Source organism: Alosa pseudoharengus, unplaced genomic scaffold (genome assembly GCF_046254945.1).
Source record: "Alosa pseudoharengus isolate Yale_2024_CS ecotype anadromous, Long Island Sound unplaced genomic scaffold, YU_APseudo_1.1 YU_APseudo_1.1_scf_1, whole genome shotgun sequence".
In the NCBI taxonomy this organism is placed as follows: domain Eukaryota; kingdom Metazoa; phylum Chordata; class Actinopteri; order Clupeiformes; family Clupeidae; genus Alosa; species Alosa pseudoharengus.
Window position 1 is genome coordinate 26945948 of NW_027468564.1, and position 23893 is coordinate 26969840.

At 40.7% G+C, this 23893-nt stretch overlaps 1 protein-coding gene and 1 long non-coding RNA gene across 2 annotated transcripts; one reads left to right on the plus strand and one right to left on the minus strand.

Moving 5' to 3' along the window:
* The first annotated feature begins 6781 nt into the window (after window positions 1–6781).
* LOC143124281 (uncharacterized) lies at window positions 6782–9333 on the plus strand. The gene is made up of 4 exons (XR_012987007.1): window positions 6782–7061; window positions 8197–8264; window positions 8450–8605; window positions 8984–9333. It is a non-coding gene; the product is annotated as an uncharacterized LOC143124281 (long non-coding RNA).
* A 10762-nt stretch (window positions 9334–20095) lies between these two features.
* LOC143117864 (GTPase IMAP family member 4-like) lies at window positions 20096–21641 on the minus strand. The gene is made up of 2 exons (XM_076279297.1): window positions 21635–21641; window positions 20096–21381 (listed from the first exon to the last, which is right to left on the minus strand). The coding sequence occupies exons 1-2, from the start codon at window positions 21639–21641 to the stop codon at window positions 20096–20098; spliced, it is 1293 nt and encodes a 430-aa protein (XP_076135412.1).
* Window positions 21642–23893: the final 2252 nt, after the last annotated feature.

Below are 23893 nucleotides of genomic sequence, written 5' to 3' on the forward strand. Positions count from 1 at the left end.
CTAATCACGAAGTCAGTAGTGTTTCGGCATCCGTGTTGCCAGCTCTGCCAGTCAGAGGGGAGGGGAAGGGGATACATTTGGCCACAATCTTACATACAGTTTCTTTAAGCTTTGATTTACAATATAGTAGGCTCTCTATTGATTTTAATGAGCAGGCCTAGGCCTTAGAGTTACAGTATTTATATCACAATTTACCAGACTTTGACCTTTTGTCGGTTTTTAACAAAATTCTGACTATGATTGAGCGTAATAAACTGCATTTAGAATGGCAAATCCATATTTCCAGATATTTTGGTGAAAGTAACTTAAAAGTAATGCAATAGTAGTGTAATGCCTTACAATTCAGAGACAGTAATATTATAATGTAACAAATTACTTTGAAATGACAGTAATAAGTAATGCATAATACATTTAGATTTTGAAGTAACTTGCCCAACACTGATTATAGATGAGCTGGCTATTTTATACTAGATGAATCAACCAATACACATTGATGACATAATTTTTGGCCATTGATAATGTGGCACCAGATTGGCTTGTTTCTGAAAATGTAGCCAGATGTGAGCATGTGTTTTTAAAGATGGTGGCTGAATTATCCAGCCGAGCATCGGCACTGAAATTCATGAATGCCTACATACTCACGCCCGCCACATTTTCCACACCATATCAATGTCCAGCTAAAGTAAAACAATTCTATGAACATTCTACAAAGTTTGAATTAACCCAGGAGCTGGCTAACGCTCTGATTCTTTCAAAACTATCTATTTCTAAAAAATGCTGTTACTGAAATGATTGCTGCTGTTACTGCTCCCACTATTACTGCTGCTGCTGCTCCTACCGCTGCTGCTCCTGCCACTGCTAGTACTCCAGCCACTGCTCCTGCTCCTCCCACTCCTGCTCCTGCTCCTGCTACTCCCACTCCTGCTCCTCCTGTCACTGCCGCTACTCTTGCTGCTACTCTTGGTTCTCCTTCTGCAACGTCTGCTGCTCCAGTTGCTAGTGCTACTAGTTCTCCTCCTGTCTCTGCTGCTCCTCCTGCTACTTCTGGCGCTCCTCCTGCTGCTCCTCCTGCTGCCGCTACTCCTGCTAGGGCCCCGGCTGCTAGTGCTGCTGCTCCTCCTGCTCCTGCTGCTAGTCTCGCTACTCCTACTCTTAGTCCTCCAGCTCCTAGTCTTGCTCCTGCTGCTCCTCTTGCCCCTGCTGCTCCTGCTGCTCCTGCTACTCCTCTTGCCCCTGCGGCTCCTGCCGCTGCTGCTACTACTGTTGCTGCTCCTGGTACTCCTGCAGCTGCTGTCAATACTGCTACACCTGCAAATCCAGCAATTATAGCTGCTGTTTTCATTTTATCCCAGAATTTTACTTTTTTCTGAGTGGCATTATAAATGTCACTACTGTAATGTGTTCCTTCATTCTGCTTCACCATGGCCTCTATTTAGTTCAGGAGCTCATTGATCTGAGTCCCGTCTTCACTGTTATTGTTTAAGACGTGATATCTACCCCCACATTGTTTAATGACAGATGAGAAAGCAGGACGTCTTTGCAGAAACCCCTCTACTGGTTCTCCCTACAGCACATCTCCATGTGTGAAAAGCACTAATGTGTACTTTAAAACTTCTTCACCAAAGTTCTCCTGCATCCACTTCACTGAATTCTTCTCCTCCTCTGTTAATTTACCATCTAAACTGATCACCAGCAGGAAGGCATGAGGCCCAGGAGCAGACATGCTAACACACTTCTCTATCTCACCTTCCAGCTCCTCTAGTGTCTTTTCTGTGTCAAACAATCCTGGTGTATCAATCAATGTAATTTCTCTACTAAGTACTTCAGCATGTTGCTTATTAAGTGTGCTTGCAAGCACACTTATTAGGGGTCCGAGCAGCGTAGCTGCAGGACCCCTATTGTTTCTGTACCGTTCATTTTTGGCCAAAATTCTGTAAAAGTCATACTGCAGCCTAAACCGTAACTCCAAAACTCTTGAAATTGGGGTACTGCACCCAAAGGTGGCGCTATTGGCAAAAAAAGTTAATTATGCTTATTTCTCCTTACCAGATTGACCTAGACTCAAAATTCTTTCATAATATTAATCTCTAAACTCAGATGCATCTTTTTGGCCCTGGTCTTATGGTCTACAAATGTTTACTTTTGCCACAATTTCATGGAAAAGCCAAACATTATAAAAAGTTTCACACTCTTCAGAAATACTCAAAACTTCACCAAAATTCTCACAATGTTTAAACCAAGCCTCACAAAAGTTACTGCTCAGAATTTTGATATTTTGTTCCATTTCAGAGATATAGGCCAATAAACTTAGACCACTTAGGCCTTTTTTCCTAGATCACCTATATTCCTATAAACCGTAAGTCCTAGAAACTTGACATTTTCAAGTATTGTTACCAGTACCCCCCACTACCCATAACCCACAATTTGGGGTACTGCACCCAAAGGTGGCGCTCTTGTCAAAAACGCTTATTTCTCCTTACCAGATTGACCTAGACTCAAAATTCTTTCATCATATTAATCTTTACATTCAGATGCATCTTTTTCATCCTGGTCTTATGCTCTAAAAATGTTTACTTTTGCCACAATTTCAGAGAAAAGCCAAACATCATAAAAAGTTTCACAGGCTTCAAAAATTATCAAATCTTCACCAAAATTCTCACAGACAATGTTTAGACAAAGCCTCACAAAAGTTATCAAAATAATTTGGATATGTTGTTCCATTTCAGAGATATAGGCCAATAAAGTTTGACCACTCAGCCCATTTCTCCTATATCACCTATATTCCTATATGAGTAAATGTGTATTCTTGGATAACAACCATACAACCATCATTATGTGGATACCATTAACAGTGCACATTTCAGATCTGTACTCTTTTTTATAAAGCCCTTAATTCTATTGTCAAATGTATGCTAGGAATATTCTTGATGTTGTGTGTTTGCCAACACACATTTTCACCATGTGAATGTGACTGCCTAATATGTAGGATTGTCAGTGGCTCAGTGGGATAATGCCTAGTGCTGGTGTTTGTTAGGTTGAGGGTTCAAATCCCCGGCAGTGCTTTAGGCTCTAGCTCGAATACTATTGGTTATTGAAGATTCACACCATTGAACAGCACCTGAATGACATCAGGCAATCAACATACACAGTCATTAGTTGCCAAGAATCAGAATGCCGAGACACTCTGACATTTAGGGGAACTTCTTTGTTTACTATTTTTCCTTTATCATTAAGTCTATCATATTTATATTTCATCCATTAGTGTTCTTCTCTACAAATGTCTAATTGCCCCAGAATTTCACAAAGATTTCAGGTGTACTCTTTCAGGAAAGCCCTTCATTTTATTGTCAAATGTATGCTTGGAGTTTTTGTTGTGTGTTTACCAACACACATTTTCACCATGTGAATGTGACTGCCTAATCTGTATGATTGTTAGTGGCTCAGTGGGATAATGCCTTGTACTGGTGTTTCTTAGGTTGAGTGTTTGAATCCCCGTTAGAACTTTAGGATCAAGCTGCACATGCTATTGGTCATTTAAGATTCACACCATTGAACAGCACCTGAATGACATCAGCCAATCAACATTCACACTCATCAGTTGCCAAGAATCAGAATGCCGAGACACTCTATGACATTCAGGAGAACTTCTTTGTTTACTATTTTTCCTTCATCATTAAGTCTATCATATTTATATTTCATCTATTAGTGTTCATCTCTACAAATGTCTAATTGCCCCTCCATGCTTGGAGTTTTTCTTGTTGTGTGTTTACCAATACACATTTTGACCATGTGAATGTGACTGACCAGCATGTAGGATTGACAGTGGCTCAGTGGGATAATGCCTTGTACTGGTGATCCTTAGGTTGAGAGTTCAAATCCCACTTGAAGCATTCGTGTTAGAATACTTTTGGGTTGTGGATGTTAGCATACTACAATAGAATGCTGTTGGGTTGTGGAGGTTAACACACTATTACATTACAGCTACTTGTCAATATGGACTTGTAGTGCAAGGCAAGTATTACTGTATAATTATAGGCTGTGTATCTTATTGACTCCAACACAGCTGTAGCCTATAATTATTTGTTATTCTTATAATATTTGTCATTTCTTATACATATTTAGTCGGCTCTTCCACTTGACAGAACAACTCTATATCGGTTAAGGATGTCACGCATGAAACAATGCTGCAGAAACACGAAAATACGACTTTGAGTTTAGTAGGCTATAATTTTCAGTTCCTGTTTATCTATTGCACAATGGGTAATAATTTAAAGGAATCGTGTTGCAGTCTTGTAAATAGTGACCCTGCAAGATCCCTAGTCATTGCAAAATCATAGTCTGTGACTTAAAACTATTACTTGTCTTAAGATGTGAGAGGGTCTGAGACTGTAGTCTTTCAAAAATCTTTTCCAAATCTTTGCAAATCTTTCCAAAGTCTGTCAGTGTAAAGAGGGCTTGAGGTGAAAGTGCTGTGGAGAAATTGCAGGATTGTTTGGTTCTGCGACCTAACCACACCCAATTTACCTGCTGGGAAACCCTGTAGCTCCGGAGCAGGGGCTCAGACCAGGATAAATTGTTTGCTCGCCCTGTTTGCTCTTTTGTTTATCTCAACCCAGCACTCCAGTGTGTCCTGCTCTGTGTGCGTCTTTGAGTTAACGTAAGTCATCACTTTAATGACCCTCACTATGACTTTTGTGATGTAGAGTAGCTCTGCCATCATGTGTAAAGTTAAGGTCTTTGTTTGTTGGTTTGGTGTGTTGGAGTCCCATGTGAGAGATGATTAGGTGTTGTTGGTTGACTTGGGATGTTAAGTATTGTTTAGTTGTACCTTATATAGCCATATGATTTCAGTTTATTGTTCAAATGTCAATTGGTTTGTTTGTGAGTTGGGATCTGTAATAATTTACCCCATTTCACTGATTACTCCATTTTCTGTTTGTTTCCTCTGTGATGCAGCACACATACAAGTAAATAACAAAAGAACAGATGAATTGAAACTCAAATAAAGTTAACTTGTGTTGCACCGAAACCTGCCATCTCAGTGTCATCACTCCATACCATTGAGCCTTCTGACCGAGGCTCTGCCTGCTCGCCACACACTCACTCTACCTCGACCCACATCGCCCCCTACAGTTCCTTCAGTTGGGTTGTGGAGGTTAGCATACTAGAATAGAATACTGTTAAGAATACTGTTGGGTTGTGGAGGTTAGCACACTATAACATTACAGCTACTAGTCAGGACTTGTCGTGCAAGACAAGTATAACTGTATAATTATAGGCTGTTCATCTTATTGACTCCAACACAGAAGCCACCCCCACCCCCCTTCACCTACCACCACAAATACAATTCCATTCTGTGGGAAACACTGCCTTCCATTATCAGACCCTTCATCTTACCCATGACAAATGCATAGTCCTGTAGAATAGAGTATTGTTAGAATACTATTTAGTTGTGGAGATTAGCGCACTAGAATACTACTGTTAGAATACTGTTGGATTGTGGAGGTTAGCACACTAGAATAGGGTATTAGAATACTATTAGGTTGTGGAGGTTAGCACACTATAATGTTACAGCACAGGGTAATCAATTTTATGCATCAAATTTATTCCAATCCAACTCAAAAGTTTTGAACAACACAAAGTGAAGGTTTTATCCAGATCAAAACCAAGAATAGATTATGTGATCTAATCCAATTTCAGGATCCTTGTTTCCCTTTGAACAACTCATTTTCAAGATTTGATCCAATCCGATAGCCAAAATCTGGTAACTGAAATCCGATAACCGAAATCCGATCACGTTTTTTTTGAACAATTGTGCCCAAACAATCAAAGCATATGTAAAACTAAAAAGCTATGCTACCTCATGTTCGTTTTGCTCGGACCTCGTAAATCACCGCTTGCGGTTATATTTATTATTTTTCCCGTCTCCCTAATTTTTTGTCAGCTCTAGCGCCTAGGCCCTATGAGACAGAGACACCGTTCCAACTTTAAAACGTCCGGTCAGTACCGGTGTAAGTTGCACGCGAAGATGACGTCAGGTGGGCGTGTCGTTCGTCCGCCATATTGGATTGAACAGAAAGCGAAACTAAATTTTCACAGGTCACAAATTTGATCCAAACGCCACGAAACTTGACGTACATCCTTGGACCAAGCCTCACAAAAGTTACCAGAAGGATTTTTGATTTGCGAAAGCGTTTGCCTGTCACAGCCAAACAAAATCGGCGGCGAAGCTCCGAAACAGGAAGTCGTCCATATCTCAGGAACACGGTCACATATCGATACCAAATTTTGTATATGAACTGGGGACTCCAATGTGAGGGTGCATAGGCTAAAAAAAGAAAATATTCCAAAAGTTTCCATCATTTTGCAAACCACCCACAGGTATTTGGTAACTCACCATTCATTTTTGCACCATTCACCTTCTATCACAATGCCTTCCAAGTATGCTCAATGTCTCTGGGCAGCCACAATGTCTCCGGGCAACCTTGCCCAATCATGAAATCCTTGCTCTGCCATGGGATAGTATGGACTTACGAACTGAAATGGTAAGGAGAACATTAGCTGTTTATTGCTGACGTAGTACAGTTATTTTCACATTGACGGTATTCAAATTAAATTTTTCATTATTGTTAAATATCATGATGGGAGAGTATTATTAAAAATGTTACAAGTATGCCAATTCATATGTTTACGGGAATTTAGGTTTTACTGTGTTGTTTTGTTGTAAAGACATGCAAGGCATTCTGGGCCGTAATGAACAGTGGTCGGCAGCACTCCATAGGCTACACTGTAAAAAGTTTCTGTAAATTTACACCCAGATTCTAACATTATTCACCGGTTTTCTTTAATAAACAGGACTTTCCGGTCATTAGTAAGACTAATATGTAAAATCAGGCTCCAACACTGTTATTTACCACGCCCGTAATGTTTATTCTGGAACACACGTACTTCCTGTTATCTATTAACGTTACCTTCGTTCTGGTGATGGGAAGCTGTCTGCTGAGAGAAGACGATACGTTGGAATCATACCCAAACCCATCGAAAGCCATCAACACAATAAGGTGAGTTTATCTGTCACCTTTGACCAGAAATACAACGTTTGAAAGCACACTGGTCATGTTTATATTAAGTTGTATAATACAACATCTCTGAATGTTACCCTGCTGAAACGAAGTTAGTAGCAGTGCTATTCAGCTAGCCAAGACCGCGCTTTCGCCCTTCTTAAGCCATGCGTTATCGTTATCACTACACTTGTCGATCAAATTTTACGTTTCTTCATTGCAATCTGGAGCCATCTAAATGTATTGGTATGTGTAGGGTATGCGTAGTTTTTGAAAGTTTGACTCGCGGGATTTAGCAGCTACCTGCTATAACACGTGCTTGCTAGCTAAGTCTGCTTAGCATCATCAGTTTAATAAACCAGTGGCCAAATAAACAATATGGCACAAACGGATCAGTGTTGACTGCTGCTTTCAGTGTTTACTTGTATGCATGAATTTCGCCCGTGCTGGTAATTACTTAAAGTTGTGTTAAGTCCTTCAGTTTAGAAAGCTAATGCTAGTTAGTAGCCTAGCTAGCTCTCCATAGCAGAGGTGGTTGCATGACACGAGTATGGTATTCCTCCCGAGTTCATTTGAGCTAGCGGCATGCAACAGGAAGATGTTTACATGTCAGATATGTGGGCATCAGTCCACTGCGTCTATTTATGTGAGCCATACCTAAATTCATGACAATATACCCAATATAGACCTTCCATGCTGTGTTCCAGATTGGCAAATAAAATTTAAGAGACATGCAGGTCTTGGATTTCCCCTGGGGATCAATAAAGTATCTATCTATCTGTCTATCTATTTATCTATCTAGGTCTTTAGACGCACATATATAGAAACCATAAACAATGTGGTTTTGATAAGACGGACACTATTTCAAAAGCAAGCCCCCTTACTTTGCACACACATTCCTCACACAAACATCTTATCAAACCCGCCTCATCACTTTTAATCATTCAACGGCAGACACACACACACACACCTTTCATACTCACCTTACAGACAACTCACATTCACTTACTCCTTACATGCATACACACACACACACTCAGAGATTACATTCACTTTCTCACTCACACACATAAACACACACACACACACATCACATCACAAGAGTTGTTGAGTGCCTTTCTTTTCTTTTGCTAAGGGATGTGCAACCGTAGCTGATGTTGAGTCTTCCAAGCCTACCTGTGACGCCTCGCCTGATATTACTAGGTATGTTTGTTTTCATTCACTAGAGTAATAATGATCAACATATACATATTTAAATCAACTTTTGAATACTAAATGTTTTTTTTTCTGTATTGAATTTTGTTTGGACAAAATCCTAAAATGAATCTAATCATAGTTGACATGTGGATCTATATCTTAAATTGAATATGATAAATTATTTTTTTCAGGTGAACGACAAGGTAATCATCAAAATCGTTAATCGTTTGTGAAGGGTCCAACCTCGCCACATTTCTAACAGGCCTTGCGACATGTTTCTCCACCTTCTACATTCTGAATCTGCAATATCAGGAGGAGGCAGCGTGCACCCTTGAATTCATCCAGAGGTAGGTTCATGTCACACTTTCGAACCAGAATTTGTTTTATGTGTGGTATGTATTGGGGGGTTGTGTAGTAGTCTACTATGTAGTTATAAGCACTACTATGCAGGATTACACCCTCTGTAGAGAGCAATCATGCATAGTACTGCTGTAATAACCACAGAACACTATACTTCTACTTCATACAACTGATTAAATCAAATATAAATGCAGTTACAGTAAGTAATAAATGTCAGTTAATTTCATTGTGAGAAAGTGTGTTAACGTTACAAATTCACATCCGATTCATTCACTTTGGCACAATTTTCCTCTACATGAATCCTAGTGTACCCTATCAGTTTTTGTAACTCTCTCTTTCTCTCTCTCTCTTTCTCTCTCTCACAGAAAAAAGGCCCAGAAGAAGCCTAAGAACAATCACTAATAAGTAAAGTGAATGTTATACTTGATTTCTCATGAATGTTACTTGATTTCCTCCCTGATTATCATTTATACTCATCTCTGTACTTTAAATTCTTCTGGACATAATCTGTCAGTTTATTCATTCTCACATGTACACAAGCCCAATGCGATGCAATGATATTGATAATTATCTGTGATAATTATTTTGTATCTTATTTGATTTTGAAATAGTACTACTGTAGATAACATGTCTACATTTTACATACATATGTGATACACAAGCCTAATGCAATGTTTTTATTTTCCATGATAATTCTTTTGTACCTTATTCACGATTTTTGAAATACAACTAGATCACGTGTCTACATTTTACATTCATACGTGATACACGAGCCTAATGCGATGTTTTTGTTTTTCATGATAATTCTTTTGTACCTTATTCCTTGTTTTTTGAAATACGATTTTCAAAATACAACTAGATAGCGTGTCAACATTTTAAACGGGCCTAATGCAATGTTTTTGTTTTCCATTGTAATTCCTCTGTGTCTTATTGCCTGTTCTTTGAAATCCGATTTTCAAAATACTACTATGTATCTACATTTTACATTCATACATGATACATGAGCCTAATGCGATGTTTTTATTTTCCATGATCATTCTTCTCTGTCTTATTCCCTGATCCTGAAATACGATTATAGTCAGTCTACATTTTCCAAAATTACTATTTATCTTGCTTCATGTCCCTTCATCTTTCAAAAAGATTACTTTACTGTTAGACTGTCAAGTAAGTGCTGTGAAATAAAATATCTGTTAAATTACAAATAAGTAACTGATGTGAAAACATGGATTTTTATCTTTAAAATGTTGATTTGAGAGTGGATGAACTCAATATATGGCACTTGTTTCCTGTAATTGTAAAAAAATAAAGACCTGTTGTGTAACTAACTCGAAGATCACATTTTTTTCTTGTTACCCAACATGAAAATTATGTTATACAGGAATTTAATGTTATGGTAGTCTGCCGTTAAACAACGGGAAGCTCCTGGAAATCCTGCCAGTTGTTTCCTGTTAATTTACAGGAAATTAATGTTGTTATTTTACATTAACTTAACGTTAAACCAGGGCACCGTTAAATAACAGGAATCTCCTGGAAACTCTGCTGCCAGTTGATTCCTGTTTTTTTACGGGATAATTTCTTACAGTGTATGTATTAATATGAATAGGTGTTTCTGTAAACCTAGGGACAATAAACAGCTATCTCTGTTACAAAAACGAGCTGGTTATCCCTCATTGAAGAGGGAACTATGATAAAAAGATTGTTTTCCTAAAAGCATGGAGTTGACGAAAGAATAAACAAGCAATGTCACGTTAATGTTAAATAGCCTACATTTGAACGCTAGGTGGCAACGTTGTATTACATTTCACTAGTGTAGCCTACTTGAAATACGGTGTGAGATTCACAAGTAAAGAAGGTGCAAATATTATGTAATTTATCATGGGAAATTATTGGAAATGTTATTTCTTGTTTATTCTAATTGCAAACCACACACATCCATTCAGAATCACACGTACACATTTAAAGAGGCCCTATGCAACAATTCTAGCAAAAATGACCTTAATTATGCAGGTTGAGAGTCGTTGTGATGGTTCTACAACACTTTTTGGGTCGTTTGGTGGGTGCTTCGTCTCCCCCTAGTGCTTCTCCGTGGAAAAACTGAATATGCAACTTTCTGGTCGCGGTCGGTCGCGGTCCGAACACATCAGGATGTAACTCGGCGGAAATACTCGAAAATGTAGTCAGATTGTAGTTTCTAAGAAGACTTCAAAACGGACTCCGTCTTGGCTTTTTTGCTGTTGAAATTGTAAGTAGCCTACCCTTGGGTGAACTTCGTTTTTGTAATGTGATTTGATAGTCTCTTGAACAATGTGTTTGCTCGACCGTTTTATTGTGAGCCCTATGTGTTTAGCTGCAGTCGTGCATTGCCAGCAACAAAACATATCACTCGACAGCCAAGTTCAGTGAGATAGGCTGTAAGTGCCCAATATTTTGCATACTTGCTTGTCTATACATGAAATATTAAATTGAACTTTCACCCTATTCCATTTACTCCATTTTCTCAATCAGTAATTGTCAAATGTGACATCTGGAAATTGCTGCTCTCTTGCTTTTAATGAATGGAGTGTAACCTTAGACAATTCAATCAAATGTTCTTTAGATGAGCCATCTCTGCTTCAGTGCAAAATGTGAAGTGATTACTAGCAGCGAAGAGTCTGAAATGCCTCTCATCCAGTCAGATTAATTGCATGCAGTAGCCTGGGAAGTTGTGGGTTCAATTTCCCTTTAGCAAGGCACTTGACCCCGAAGTCTAATATGCTATCATTTTAAAAGGCTAACTGAGAAAACGTTGGAGAACCCTTTTGCAATTATGTAAGCACATAATGTAATTTGGAAACTGCTGCCCTGTTTAACTGAACTAGTATTTCGTTTTGTTAGTTTTTCTTATCTTCTACTGTCTCTATTGTACAGTGGAGTTTGGTTATATGTTTATACTTATACTTATATTTACCATTTCTGCTCTAAGTGCATGTTGTGTGTGATGTTTGTATGCTACTGAGACCTTTGAATTTCCCCTTGGGGATCAATAAAGTATCTATCTATCTATCTATCTATCTTTAAAAAAAACAATGCAACTGATCTCAGCTGGTATTCTGTGGAATGGACATTTCTAAGTGACCCTAAACTTTTGAACATCAGTGTAAATCCAGTCATACATATATCATCATCTAATGTTGTGCTAGACTTTTGTATAAACTTACGTTCTTTTGAATATTACAAGTTTTTAATTTCCATGTGCTATTTATGACCTGCAGTCTTCATTGACCTGAGCTAATACAATAATGAGGGGGAACTATTCTGTGTTTTTTTTTGCAGCAAGAAAATCAAGAAAGAATCAATGACACGGGCAGGACATGAAAAGGTAAGAAAGAGAACATTATAGACAGTTTTGTGGTGTGATATCATAGTCATTGCTATCTATCTGTTATCTTCTTAGAATACCAGGGATGGTTTGACCCAACCTGATGCAGTTTACCAGAACCTGAACCCCAACACCATCCAAACTGATGCAGTTTACCAGAGCCTGAACCCCAACATCATCCAACCTGATGCAGTTTACCAGAGCCTGAACCTCAACACCATCCAACCTGATGCAGTTTACCAGAGCCTGAACCCCAACACCACCCAACCTGATGCAGTTTAAAAGAGCCTGAACCCCAACACCACCCAACCTGATGCAGTTTCCCAGAGGCTGGAGCCAGACACCATCCAACCTCTACCAAGCCATGAAGTAAAATTAATCTTAATGTAATTCTCTCTTCCATATGAAATGTTAAACGCATGAGCTTAAAGCTGATATATGACTAAACTTGTGATTTGAAAGTATGTGCAAGAAAGAACACAATTCTTGGGTGTTGCCTCCTTGGTATTGCATTAAATGGTAGTTTCACAATCAGGGCAAACACTTGACATTATCCACAAACATATATGTGTACCACAGAATATGTAATTATTTTAGATAATTGTACTGTGTAATAAGTTATGATTGTGATGTCGACAAAAGATGAGCATAATCATAATTTTAACATTAAAGGTGGGTATTTCAAATATGCCAAATTTCTATCAAACATACCCATTTTCTTGCTCTGAAAAGCAGTTACTGAAAAGCATTCAAAGATTGTGGCTCTATTGGCAGCTCTCATTTGATGTAATTTTGTCTCCATGTCTATATCATGCCTTTGATGTTTTCCACAGTACATGGAATGGACTTGTTTTGGTAATAAACATATGTACCAGTAGAGGGCAGTCAAAGCTTAAACATGCATGATCGGTCTAGTCTGCAACACTGGGAAGGGCAACAACAGGGAAGAAAGTTAATGTTGGAAAAATGATGTGTATTTGCTGGTTTTATTTTTAAGATTTGTATTTGTATTTGCTTGCAGAGATTTGTGTTGCACAATGCCATGATTTATGGAATGCATGTTGCATAACTTCATAAAAAAAATGGCATATGCCAATAATAAGATGTATGAAAAAGCACAGAGAGAAAAAGAGGTGGAGAAAAGGAAGAAGGAAGAGGAAGACAAAAAGTGAGAATATGAAGAAAAGATCAGAGCAGATAAGAGAGAGAAGATAGAAGTAGAGGCAGGGCAGAGAGAAGAGAGTACCAGATGTATCCCAACCTTGAAAGCTTTTGCTTCAGCCTCCGCAGGTATAAGTGCAGCCTCAGGTGTAGGTGCTGGTGGAGATTCAGGCTTTGGATTTTATGTGGGAAAAAAACATTGAATGAGCCATTGAGTAATTGAGCCATTATGAGTAGAATACAAATGTATGTGTATCTCTTACGGAACCCCAGAAGTGTCATTGCAAAATATTTTTGCGTATATCCAGAAATGTGCACATTTTACAAAATTGTGCTCCCATTTTAATCTTTGTAAAGTATATATACTCTTTTGATCCCGTGAGGGAAATTTGGTCTATGCATTTATCCCAATCCGTGAATTAGTGAAACACACTCAGCACACAGTGAACACACAGTGAGCTGAAGCACACACTAATCCCGGCACAGTGAGCTGCCTGCAACAACAGCGGCGCTCGGGGAGCAGTGAGGGGTTAGGTGCCTTGCTCAAGGGCACTTCAGCCGTGCCTACTGGTCGGGGTTCGAACCGGCAACCCTCCGGTTACAAGTCCGAAGCACTAACCTGTAGGCCAAGGCTGCCCCAAATGCCAATGACACGCCACATGCTATATACTGCTGTTGGATGGGCCATTTGTCTTGTGTTTGTGACCATTTGTTGCCAGATTTGTGGGTAGCGTGCTTTTTAAAGTTAATTTGAGTAGGGGCTTCTGAATGTGTTCTTACCTTGGATTTTGGCACAAGGGATTTTAACATCTAATCCTGTGTATTAATGTAAAGAGATATTAATAAAAAACAAGCTTATTTTTCCCCATAGACTTTGCATTGGAACTATGACATCACAATAGGCTAATTAACTTGATTTGCACCTGTATCAACTTCCAGCTGCTGAAAACTAGGCCCCATCAAAAAGCCAGTTAAACTGATTGCACCTGTATCAACTGCTTTCTGCTCAACTAATGGCGGCCTTACATTGTAGAGTCAGTCTTTTTCGAGTTTTGCCGTTACGACAATATCAAACATGTTTGATATTATCGCAAGTCGTTCTAGTCGTGGCTCATGCAAATAGTGACGTGAACTATAAAAACCAATAGTGACTTCTCTCCAACACCAAACAGGAAGGGACAAAGTAGGCGACAGCTGTAGCAAGGGACCCGATGAAACCCATGAATAAGATAATTTGTTATTTCGTTTCTTATACATCATTAGTCGGCTCTTCCACGTGACAGAACAACTCTATATCTGTTAGAGATATAGACGCATGAAACAATGCTGCAGAAATACGAAAATATGACTGAGTTTAGTAGGCTATCATTTCAGTTCCTGTTGATATCTATTGCTAACCTGACTCCGCCAGATGGATTTGCTCCGCATATCCATCTGGGAACTTTTCATTGAAGAACTTTTGGGAAGGGGCGGACATACTGGTTAGCTGATTGGATAAACCATCTGTCTATCACCACCTTTGTTGGTTATCGACGGGCCAAATCAACCAATTAGATGAACAAAGTATTCTTCTAATGCCGTTTAACATACAATTAAGTTAGGTAACGTGACAAACGTTAAGATGTTTTAACTTACCATTTATGAACCTAATCAACGACAATTCCCATCAAGTTTTCACGGTAGGCCCTACACTTCTGAAGATAGTATATTCCTCCATTATGAACTGGAATCAGCCGTGGAGGATGTCTGTGTCGTTCATTCCTCCCAGCTGCATGGCTGAGACTCATAGCTTCACAGTTTACCCAGGAATACTTTCTAATTTGAATAAAACTTGCGCGATAGCTATGCTCATCTCTGTGGATGCCGTCATGTTGTTCGTTGCGTCACACCTCAACCCGCCTCAAAGCCAACGCTGATTGGACGTTCGTTTGTTGAACTGCTCCAAATTTTCTTTAACGGAAAGTATCCAGACTGATCTGCGAATGAAACCCTGAAGCTCGCGAGATCAGGATGGTCTCACGAGGCTAATCTATTGCACGATGGGTAATAATTTTAAAGGAATCTAGTTGCAGTCTTGTAAATAGTGCCCCTGCAAGATCCCTAGTCATTGCAAAATCTTAGTCTGTGACTTAAAACTCTACTACTTGTCTTTAGATGTGAAAGGGTCTGAGACTATAGTCGTTCAAAAATCTTTTCCAAATCTTTGCAAATCTTTCCAAAGTCTGTCAGTGTAAGGAGGGCTTTAGCCAACTCTCTCATTAATTGCCTATGGGCCTTATTTTGGGAAAAATAAAATCCCATCTTCTGCAAAATCCTCCTTGAGTCCTTTCTGAGAGTGTTCCACCTTTTGCTCAACCCGCCTCGACACACGTACTGTAGCCATAACAGTACCTCTCTTTCACACACACAAAAAATATTCCAAGACAGGCAGGTAACTGGTGCTGGTTGCAGACGATCTGACAAGTGTGGACTGAAAAGCAAGGCTTTATATACAGGGCATGATGAGTGGTGAATGCAGTGCAGCTGGTAGGTTAACGAGGGTGAGGCAGAGCAGAGCAGAGCAGGAACAGGTGGAGGTAATCAGACAGTAGAGAGAGAGCAGGCAGCCAAGTGGCACAGAATGGGATTCAATCAGCGTGTGTTACCAGGCAGAGAGAGAGCTCATGACAGCCAGCCTGTATACGTGAATGGTACTGTTTCTAAACTATCTTTTTAATAAACTGTCTGTATACTTACAAAGTTCTCAATGCTTCGGTTTACATGTAGGGCCCCTCATTATGCTACCATGGAAGTGTGGTGCTATTTTCAGCCTTGTTAGTGGTGTACATGTGCCCGGAAGACTAGCGTTAAATGCTAATTAGCGGTTTGTGATAAAAATGGTCACATTTGATTAGCATGAAAACATATCTCAGAGAACGGACAAACTCGGTACACAGGTGTTAATAACCCCTAGGTTCATTTTGCACCGGAATTGCCCTTTAAATGTTTTGTCAGGAGGAGCTGGTTCCTGGACAACTCCTCTACCTCCTGAGCCACTGGCACCCACTGCTGATGTATATTTCTTGGCCTATTTTTTATGTTCATGATAGTATACTTAAAGTATATCCTCAGTAAAATATAATCTGTCGTGCAGCCTCTCAAAGATCAGTCTCTGGCTACAAGTAAAGGCTTTTAGATTTTTCCATCAGTATAACTATATTATGTACATTTAAATATAAGTACCACGTATAAGCTAGATATACTTAAAACTGTATACTTATTACACGGCTCTTCACAAGGCAAGGAGAACGCTCCATTGGCTTGAATGGGATTTCCCAAAGTTCTACGGTAAAATATGTTCATGTAATTACCGCTGCAAACATATAATTACCGCTGTCAATGGCAACGGGCTGGTGCTTCTGATACGTCTTTCATATCACTACGCAAGGACTGGAACTGGAACTGTTCTAAAGAATGTTTGATTCAAGTTCAGCGTGTGTTGTTGCGAACTATTTGTTTCTCAGCAAATGCCACGATGAACGGTAACAAATAGGCTAGGCTATGTAGGCTAAAGTCATATCGTGGGGAGTTTATTATTTCGTTTTCGCAAGTAGCCATGTAATAAGCGAGATAATGTTTAGAACGCCGGTCATTATTGGGAAAATAAGTCCCTTCAGGTTCGCCCTGTCGGGACTTATTTTCCCAATAATACAAGGATACAAGGATACAAGGAAGTTTATTGTCACATGCATATAGTTACTGGAAGTAAGAAATGCAGTGAAATTATGTCTGGTGTCAGCCTATTTGTGCATTTATGGGGGGGGGGGGGGGGGGTAAAAAGTGCAGTAGAAGAGGGGTTTAGTAGATTAAGTGGCAAGGGCTGCATAAAAAAAGGAGGGGGAGGATTGGGATTGGGTGGGGGGCACCAACAAGGAGCACCCAAGAGCAACAGGGGCAAGGAAAAACTCCCTTACCAAGGAAGAAACCTTGGGCAGATCCACGGCTCAAGGGGCTAACCCAACTGCCAGGGGTCTTGGTGTGTGTGTTGGGGGGATGACAGGGGAGATGGGATAGTGTGCTGTGTATGTGGGGAGAGGGCAGTGTGCAATATGTGTGTTGCAGAAGCTTCCTCATGAGACAATGTGCTGTGTATTGGGGGGGGGCAGTGTGCTGTAAGTATGTTGGGGATGTGTGTTGGAGAAGCTTCCTGATGAAATAATGTGCTGTGTATGTAGGGGGGGGGGGGGGGGGGGGACTTACTATTGCAAGCAGAGTCCTGTATGTATGATGTATGTGAGTGATGACAGTGAAGATGTGTGTGTGTGGGCGGGAGGGGAGTGGAGCAGTGACTGTGTGTGTGTGTGTGTGTGTGTAGTGTGTGTGTGGGCAGTGTGCTGTAAGTATGTTGGGGGGGGTGTATTGGAGAAGCTTCCTGATGAAATAATGTGCTGTGTATGTAGGGGGGGGCAGGGACCTACTATTGCAAGCAGAGTACTGTATGTATGATGTATGTGAGTGATGACAGTGAAGATGTGTGTGTGGGCGGGAGGGGAGTGGAGCAGTGACTGTGTGTGTGTGTGTGTGTGTAGTGTGTGTGTGGGTAGGTGGGGGCAGTGTGCTGTAAGTATGTAGAGGATGTGTGTTGGAGAAGATCCTGAAGACAATGTGCTGTGTATGTAGGGGGGGGGGGGGGGGGGGGAAGTGTGCAACAAGTATGTAGAGGAGGCTTCCTGTAGCAAGCAGTGTGCTGTATGTATGTGAAGTGATGACAGTGATGATGTGTGTGTGTTGGGGATGGGAGTGGGGTGGGGCAGAAGGCTAATCCTTCTGGGGGGATGACAGGGGAGATGGGAGTTCAGGGGCAGAAGGCTAGGCAATCAAGGACATGGGTAGATGGAGGAGAAATCAAAAATAATAAATAAAAAGTTCAATGGAGATGTGCAAGTTGGAGAAAGTCAGATATGTGTGTGTGTGTGTGTGTGTTTTGACGTGTGATGAAATAAGAAAATAAATAAAAGGTCTGTAGCATAGGGAGAGGGATGTAAAAGTGCTAAAAGTCTTGTAGGTGTGTGTGTGTGTGGGGGGGGGGGGGGCAGTGTGCAGCAAGTATGTAGAGGAGGCTTACTGTAGCAAGCAGTGTGCTGTATGTATGTGAAGTGATGACAGTGATGATGTAAGTGTGTGTGTTGGGGATGGGGGTGGGGTGGGGGGTGGGGGGGGTGCAGAAAGGCTAGGCAATCAAGGACATGGGTAGATGGAGGAGAAATCAAAAATAATAAATAAAAAGTTCTATGGAGATATGCAAAAGTTGGAGAAAGTCAGATATGTGTGTGTGTGTGTGTGTGTGTGTGTGTTTGTAAAATAAATAAAATAAATAAAAGGTCTGTAGCATAGGGAGAGGGATGTAAAAGTCTTGTAGGTGTGTGTGTGTGTGTGTGTGTGGGGGGGGGGGGGGTCATGAGTGCTGAGTAGTGAATGAGTGCAAAGTCAGTATAGTGTGAGTTCAGAGTTGGGAAATGTTTGAGAGTGCTGAGGAGTGAATGTGTGCAAAGTCAGTATAGTTGAGTTCAGAGTTCGGATGGCCTGGGGATAAAAACTTCTCCTAAGTCTCTCAGTTCTGGCTTTGTGACTACATAGGCGTCTTCTTGATTTCAGTGGTAGGAATAATCCATTGTTAGGATGAGAAGAGTCCTTCAGAATCTTTTGGGCTCTTAGGAGTACTCTTCTGGAATAGATATCTTGTAGAGCAGGGAGTGGAGTTCTTATATTACGTTCAGCTGAGTGCACTACTCTCTGCAGAGTACTACAATCTCTAACTGATAATGTTGTAATAATAATAATAATAATAATAATAATAATAATGACCGGCGTTCTATACATTATCCCTTACATACCAGTATAAGTCAAGTATAATTCAGTTTAGTGTATCTCTGATCAGTACATGTAAGCTATACATTTACTTAGTTCAAAATAAGTAGACCAACAGTACACTTCCATGAACGTCTTTTCACTAAGGATCATCATCATTGGTAGCTGCTCCCTCCCTGGGAGTTTATCATGAAAGTACTCTATGCTTGCTGCAACTACACTCTCTTCCAGCTCACTGTCCCTCTGCCTTGTAATGTTCTTGTTTATCACGTTTTAACTTTAAAAATCTATTCCTGGCATAGGCTACAGTTTGTAACTTGCATTGTGTTTGACTGTAGTGATGATCTTGGCATCTGTAATTTGTGTTGGGTTGGAACAGTCAGGGGGGTGGAGGAAGCCGTTTATTTCATGCACAATGAGTCACACAAATACACAAACATTTAGATGTAACTTGGTGCACCTGCAGTTGACGTTCATGTATTTCTATTTAAATGCATACAACACAATATGAAAACATTCAAATAGATAGCACTGGATTGGAAACTCCTGGTGGATGTAGGAAAGCAACTGCAAAGACACATGCTTCATCCAATGATTCTGTGACAAGGCTTCAGTGTATAAAACAATTCAACGAGTAAAATATCTATGTCAGTGCATATATTTTTGTAACTTTCTAAGCCATAGAGTATCCCACCATCATGATCAGGCATCAGACAATCCTATCTACACAAATATGAATAGACATTTCTGAGATGAATGCAAAAAACAGGCACAAATTATTTGTTCTTGACATCGGCCACGGCAGAGCCCGCTAGCATAGCAACATGCTAACACATTCGCGCCGCGCGACAGAGCGTTTGAGTGCACCTACCGGCGCGGGAGAGGTATGACTCAACTCGTGAAAGTTAAGGTAAGAACATATATTACTACTGATTTTGGGTGGCGTGTTCCTTTAAAGGTAAACACATTTCAAGTCATGTATCGAGTCATTTCATCAGTGGTTGTAATTTGTAAAAATCGCCCCTCTCATCCAAACCACCAGCTTGTTCCAGATTCTTACTGAAGATTCTGCAATAAAGTATGTAACCTTAAAGCAGTTCTCAGACCATCTCTAGTTACTGTGTGGATGACTGCTATGAGCTTGTAGCGAGTTTTTAACTACCTTATAATAATCTGCTGTGGCACGCTGTCTTTTAACTTGTAGATTTGCAGCTGCCTGCCCGACACAAGCTGCAGCATTTACAGCCATGTCCCCATGTGTCGCCCCGACTCCTGCTCCTATTCCTGCTCCTATTTGTACTCCTATTACTCCCCCTGCAATTGGACCACCCCCAACTGCTGCTCCTACTAATCCGCCAACTGCTCCTCCTACTCCTGCTCTTATTGCTACTTCTATTGGTCCTACTTCCTTTCCTGCCTTTGCTCCCCCAATTGCTCCTGCGATTGCTCCCCCAGCTGCTCCCGCGATTGCTCCCCCAGCTGCTCCTACAGGTCCTATGACAGCCCCCGCGATAGCCCCCCCAGTTGCCCCCCCAGCTGCTCCTGCAAGTGCTCCTGCTATCACCTTTTCTACCTTCTTTCTCTTTTCTATTTCTTTCTCTGCTTTCTTTTCAGCTTCTTTTCTCTTTTCCATTTCTTTCTCTGCTTTCTTTTCAGCTTCTTTTCTCTTTTCCATTTCTTTCATTATTTTCTTTTCAGCTTCCTCTCTCTTTTTCTTTTCCTCTTTCCTGATATTTTCCTCATACTCATTTCTTTTTCTCTCCTCCTCCTCCTGTTTCTTTCTTTCCTCTTCCCTGATCTTCTCCTGAGTCTCCTGGTACATCTTGTTTGTGTAAATTTCTCCTTTATTCTTCTTCACCATGGTGTCAATCTTCTTCAGCAGCTCATTCACTTGAGTCTGGTCATCTTTTTTTTTATTATTTAAAGCATGATATCCACCGCCACATTTGTTAATGATCTCTTGAATCTCTGGCTCCTTGACAATATCTTCCAAAGGCATGTCTTCCAACTGATCAGCACGTGTGAACAGCACCATGGTGAACATTGCCGCTCTCTCACCAAGGTTCTCCTGGATCCACTTGACTGCGTTCCTCTCCCCCTCTGTGAATCTCACATCCAGTCTGATCACCAGCAGAAAGACATGAGGGCCAGTAAGGGACAGGTTGACACACTGCTCTATCTCTCTTTTTAGCTCATCTGCTGTCTTCTCTGTATCAGACAGTCCTGGGGTGTCGATCACTGTGACCTGACTCCTGCCTACCTTTCCACTATGCACTTCACAGATACCAGAGACAGGTCTAAAACCTAGACTTTCTTTGAAGACCTTTTCTCCCAGGATGGTGTTTCCTGATGCACTCTTCCCGGCTCCAGTTTTACCCAGCAGCACAATCCTAAGGTCTGAAGAACAATAAAACAAACTGGTCAGTTCCTCAATTTCTGAGGAATATCCTGCTTGAATTGGACCAAAATCGGTGCCAGTACACAAATTCAGCAGTTATATGTTATGAGATATGAGCATCAAATGTGTGTTGGATAGTTTTCCAAATATGCTTATCTCACATGCTATCCCATCTGAAATGCATGTATTACATGCATCAGGCTACATACAACATGTATTTCCATATGAAATATTTAGTTAATACTCAATGACATCCCATTCTAAATCCAAAGGCATTAAAGGTCACATTTCATTCATTTTTTTACAAGTTGAGATAGTTCTCGGAGGTGTAAATAAATACTGATATGCTTGGATCAAACTACCATGAGGATGTGGAGATAATGTGACCTACAATAAATCACTAGAACCCTCTGCTTGTGATACACATTATTTAATTATTTCTCCATAGTGGAAGTGCTCTTTCAGCTATGTATTTTTGAGTTAGAAAAAATATATAATATGAGTCTTACAATATTTATTATGACCGCCGCGCAGCGAAGCGGCGGTCATATAGGTTTAGTCAGATTTTTTTTTTTTTTTTTTTTTTTTCGCATGCCCAAATTTCTGTCAATGAGTCCCGGGACACTGAAAGACCGGGGTAGACGAAACTTGGTGGGCATGTAACCCCATATGGATAGCATGGAACCATCGTTTTTCGTTTTGATCTGTAGCCCCCCCGCTGGACTGCACCCCCCGAAAGGAGGGTAGGGCAGACACAGTTTTCTGTGAATATCTCGAGAACCGTAAGGTTTAGGAGGACCATTTGTTTTTGGTAAGTTGATCTCAAGTGGCCATGTCAACCCATTCCATAACCACTCATTTCATGTATAGCGCCACCTAGTTAAACCTAAAAAAGTAAAAATGAGGTGTTGTAATCGCAGGTATCTGTGACCTAACATAGTCAAAACTGCACGAAATTGGAAGTGTAGGATCATTATGACACCCTCTGAATGCACGCCAAGTTTCGTGGAATTCCGTTCATGGGGGGCCACACAATAAATTAATTTATGTTACTATACACCAACTGGCCTGTAGGTGGCCGGAGACAGTTTTCTGTGAATATCTCGAGAACCGTAGGGACTAGGAGGTCCACCTTTTTTTTATATGTTGATCTCAAGGGGCCATGTCAACCCATCCCATTACCACTTATTTCATGTATAGCGCCACCTAGTTAAAAATTAAAAAGCAAAAATTTAGGTGTTTTCATCACAATATCTCTGGCTGACATGGTCAAAACTGCACGAAATTGAAAGTGTAGGATCATTATGACACCCTCCGAATGCATGCCAAGTTTTGTGTACTTTCGTTCATGGGGGGCCTTACAATAAAATAATTTATGTGTACATTTAGTGACGTACACCAACAAGGATTCCCGGGACACTGAAAGACCGGGGTACACAAAACTTGGTGGGCATGTACCCCCACATGGATAGCATGGAACCGTCATTTTTTGTTTTGATCTGTAGCCCCCCCGCTGGACTGGACCCCCCGAAAGGAGGGTAGGCCAGACACAGTTCTCTGTGAATATCTTGAGAACTGTAGGGCCTAGGATGACCATTTTTTTTCCGTATATTTGCCTCCAGGGGTCATGTTAACCCATTTCATGTGCACACATGTGCACAAACAGATACACACGCACACACACACATTTACAGTAATCATACGTATGACATATACTCACACAGTAGACATATGTACGCTTCCATGCACAGGCACATACGCAGGCACACACACAAGCACGCACACACACACACACACACACACACACACACACACTCACACACACACACACCCACACACATAACATAAACATAACACAAACAATCAAGAATTTCTCAGAATTATGAACAGGCAAGATGGAGGTGGGGTTGTATAAAATGAATTTTACATGTGAAATCTATGAACTAATCATGTTTTGGGACTTGTTGTCTAGCAGATACCAGTGAGAATTGAGTGTGGATAATGCAATTTAGTGAGACAGTTAGAATCATATACTGTAGGCCTTTCAGCGTGATTTCTTTTTGTGGAAAAAATGTGCTGGACTGGGCGGCGGTCATATTTTGTACCGCTCTGCGGTACATCTAGTTTAATATTTAAACAGCAACAAAACAGCCTGTTCCAGACTGCACCATGCTGTTTTTGTTGTAGTTTTTGGAGCCTGAGCTGTCTACAGAGACCACATCTTTTTACAGTGTATTCAGGGCACAGGCAGCTAGCGGATTGTGAGGAGATGTTTGCTGTATGTGACAAAAAATTATTATGACCGCCGCGCAGCGAAGCGGCGGTCATATAGGTTTAGTCAGATTTTTTTTTCTTTTTCGCATGCCCAAATTTTCGTCAATGATTCCCGGGACACTGAAAGACCGGGGTACACGAAACTTGGTGGGCATGTAACCCCACATGGATAGCATGGAACCATCGTTTTTCGTTTTGATCTGTAGCCCCCCCGCTGGACTGGACCCCCGAAAGGAG